We start from the raw sequence: 4034 nt of genomic DNA, 5'->3' as shown, positions 1-4034 counted from the left end.
GTTAGACATGCAATGCCAAAAGCAATTAATTGGTCTAAATTATATGAAGTAAGACAAGAACTAAACGAATCCCCTTCGGCCTTTATGGAAAGACTGAAGGTGACAGCTAGAAAATATACTAATCTGGACCCAGAGGAACCTGAGGAGGCTATACAATTGGCCTCTATATTTATGGGACAATCAGCCCCAGACATCAGGAGAAAACTTCAAAAATTGGAAGGAGCTGAGTCCAGAGATTTGGGCAAAATGCTTGAAATAGCTTGGACTGTGTATAACAATAGAGAAAAAGAAAGAAAAGTCAGACAAATGCGAAGGGATGGGAAAATTCTGGCCATTTTGACTGAGAATAATAAGGGGGGCATGGGAAAAGGACGAGGAATGAATATCGTCGATTGGGGGCTTGGGAGGGGAAGAGTGGTCCCTAGATTGGCGAAGGATCAATGTATGGTTTGTAAAGAGCGTGGGCATTGGAAAAAGGATTGTCCCAAAGCTGGGGGATTAAATTCAACACTCCAGGCTATTAAATTGATGACTTTGGATAATGAGTCATGAAGGGGACCGGGGGAATCAACCCTAGCTGAGCCCCTGGTTACATTAAGGTTAGGGAATGAAGAAATGGAATTTTTAGTAGATACAGGGGCTACATATTCGGTATTGAACACATGTAAAGCAAAACTCAGCCATAAATCAGCAGAGGTCGTTGGTGCGACGGGGCAAAAGGAGAACCGGCCTTTCCTGAAACCATTAAAATTTAAGTTAGGAAAACAGTGGGTTACACATCAATTTTTGTATATGCCTGAATGTCCGTTGCCTCTATTAGGGCGAGATTTATTAAGCAAATTAGATGCACAAATAATTTTTAAAGATGGAGAAATCAGATTACTAATACCAGAATCAAAAGCCATAGAGGCGAGAGTGTTTATGTTACAGGACTCCTCCAAGGAGGAACAGATTCCAGAAGTGGTGGACAATGCAGTAACCCCTTTGGTATGGGCAAGTGAAGCTCCAGGACGATCTAAACTGGCAGAACCAGTAAAGGTGACTTTAAAACCCGGAGCCAAACCGGTAAGACAAAAACAGTATCCTATTAAGTGGGAAGCCCAAGAGGGATTAGAGGAATTAATTACAAAATTCTTAGAATATGGACTGTTAGTAGAATGTGAATCAGAATATAATACCCCTATATTACCAGTGAAGAAATCAGGAGGCAAGGAATACCGACTGGTCCAGGACTTAAGAGCCATAAATCAAATAGTTCAAGATATACACCCAGTAGTGGCTAATCCATACACTTTACTGACATCTTTGAAGGAGGAACATAAATGGTTTACTGTACTGGATTTAAAGGATGCCTTCTTTTGCATACCTCTGGATGCAAAAAGTCAAAGCATATTTGCTTTTGAATGGGAAAGTCCTAATACGGGACGAAAAATGCAACTAACATGGACTGTACTTCCACAAGGATTTAAAAATAGCCCCACATTATTTGGAAATCAATTGGCAAAAGAGTTAGAAATGTGGAAGAAACAGAATCAAGGAGACGGTATATTATTACAGTATGTGGATGACATTTTGATAGCAGCAAAAAGCAAAGAAACATGTTTTGAAATGACCATCAGTTTACTGAATTTCCTGGGCCAAGGAGGATACAGAGTTTCCAGAAACAAAGCCCAGATAGGGAAAGAAGCAGTGATTTATTTGGGATTTGAGATATCTCAAGGACAGAGACAATTGGGAAATGAAAGAAAAGAAGCCATTTGTCAGATCCCTGAACCTAACAGCCCAAAGGAATTGAGAGCCTTTCTGGGAATGATTGGGTGGTGTCGACTCTAGATTTTAAATTATGGACTGTATGTGAAACCCCTATATGAAGCCTTGAAGGAATCCAAAGACCGATATTTGATTTGGACACCTGAATGCCACAAATCATTTAAAGAACTCAAAAAGGCATTGATGACAGCCCCCGCATTGGGTTTACCTGACTTAACCAAACCTTTTGAGCTGTTTGTGCACGAAAGGCAACATTTGGCCCTTGGAGTACTGGCGCAACGGCTGGGATCCTGGAAGCGACCAGTGGGATACTTCTCTAAACAACTTGACAACGTGAGTAAAGGATGGCCGGGATGTTTGCGTGCCGTGGCAGCGACAGTGCTGCTGATCCAGGAAGCCCGAAAATTAACCATGGGCCAAAAGATAGTGGTATATGTACCACACATGGTTATAACTGTCTTGGAACAAAAGGGGGGTCACTGGCTATCCCCTAGCAGAATGTTGAAATACCAGGTTGTCCTATTGGAACAAGATGATGTGGAATTAAAAGCCACAGCAATTGTAAATCCAGCAATGTTCCTGACAACAGAAAATCCTACTGAGAAATTGGAACACGATTGCTTGGTAACTATTGAACAAGTTTATTCCAGCAGACCGGACCTGAAGGACGAACCTTTGAAGGATCCTGATCTGGAATTGTTTACGGATGGAAGCAGCTTTGTGCAAGAGGGAAGGCGAATAGCCGGATATGCTGTTGTTACCACTGACAAGGTATTGGAGTCAGGGACACTACCTGCAAATACATCAGCGCAGAAAGCAGAATTGGTGGCGCTGAAGCAGGCTTTACGGATGGCAGAAGGGAAAAGGGTAAACATTTGGACGGATTCTAAATATGCATTTGGTGTGATCCACGCTCATGGAGCCATCTGGAAAGAAAGAGGACTGTTGTCAGCCCAGGGCTCACCTATAAAATATAAGGAGGAAGTTCTTCAACTTTTGCAAGATGTACAGAAGTGGCTGTAATGCATTGCAAGGCTCATCAGTTTGGTCAAACTGCTATAAATATAGGTAATCGATTGGCGGATAAAGCTGCAAAAGAGACTGCAGAACGAGGTATCCTTGCATTAATACCAGTAAAACAGATAAAAATTCCAAATTTAAAAGCAAGATACAGTAAGCTAGACGAACAACTAGCAGAGAACTTAAAGACATCCCAAAATGCGGAAGGATGGTGGGTAACACCAGAGAATCAGGTAATAGTGACCCCACAAATTATGACAGAGCTTGCAAAGGAAGAACATGAACAGACACATTGGGGTGTGGATGCTATGGTTACAAATTTGAGAACATCTGTAGTGTGTGTAGGAATGACAGGAATAATTAAATCAATAATAGCTAAGTGTCCAATTTATCTTAAAAATAATCCCTTAAACCAGAGGAAAGCACCTTTAGGAGTAACAAAGCAGGGTAATTCCCCAGGAGATTATTGGCAAATCGATTTCTCTGAGTTACCTAGACAGAATGGATATAGATATTTGTTGGTATTGATTGATACGTTTTCTGGATGGCCGGAGGCTTTTCCTTGCCGCACCAACAAAGCAAGAGAAATGGTCAAAATATTACTAAAAGAAATAATACCGAGATTTGGGGTACCATTGGGCGTATCTTCTGACAGAGGACCACATTTTGTAGCAGAAATAGTCCAACAAGTAAGTAAAATCCTAGGGATAAATTGGAATTTACATACTCCCTGGAGACCGCAATCAAGCGGGAAAATGGAAAGGATGAACCAGACCTTGAAAAGACAAATGAGTAAAATTTGCCAAGAAACATCTTTGAAATGGCCACAGGCTTTGCCATTAGCTCTGTTAAGAATAAGAATCCAAACAAGGTCTAAAGACGGTGTAAGTCCATATGAAATATTATATGACAAACCCTACCAAACTCCCTTAATCCCAGGGGACATGAGGGTAACAGGGGAAATAGATTTACAAACATATCTGATTTCTTTAGGAAAGACCCTTGAAGTGCTTAGAAGATATATTGTGCTGACCAGGCCGCTTGCTCTTGATACGCCTGTACATCCATACCAGCCGGGTGACCTTGTGTATATAAGGACATGGGGTTCTGAACCACTCCAGAAGTGGAAGGGACCTTTCCAGGTACTGTTAACAACTTATACCACAATCAAGGTAGAAGGAGTGGAGCCTTGGATTCACTACACTCGAGTAAAGAAGGCACCGCCAGATCAGTGGACATGTACG

At 41.6% G+C, this 4034-nt stretch overlaps 1 protein-coding gene across 1 annotated transcript; it reads left to right on the top strand.

Annotated features, from left to right (window-relative positions):
• Positions 1–1089: 1089 nt before the first annotated feature.
• LOC129199984 (uncharacterized) lies at positions 1090–3077 on the top strand. The gene has a single exon (XM_054811237.1). The coding sequence runs from the start codon at positions 1954–1956 to the stop codon at positions 2791–2793; it is 840 nt and encodes a 279-aa protein (XP_054667212.1). The 5' UTR covers positions 1090–1953; the 3' UTR covers positions 2794–3077.
• The last annotated feature ends 957 nt before the right edge of the window (positions 3078–4034 follow it).

Source organism: Grus americana, chromosome Z (assembly GCF_028858705.1).
Source record: "Grus americana isolate bGruAme1 chromosome Z, bGruAme1.mat, whole genome shotgun sequence".
Taxonomy (NCBI): domain Eukaryota; kingdom Metazoa; phylum Chordata; class Aves; order Gruiformes; family Gruidae; genus Grus; species Grus americana.
This window is presented reverse-complemented; position numbering and strand designations above follow the sequence as displayed.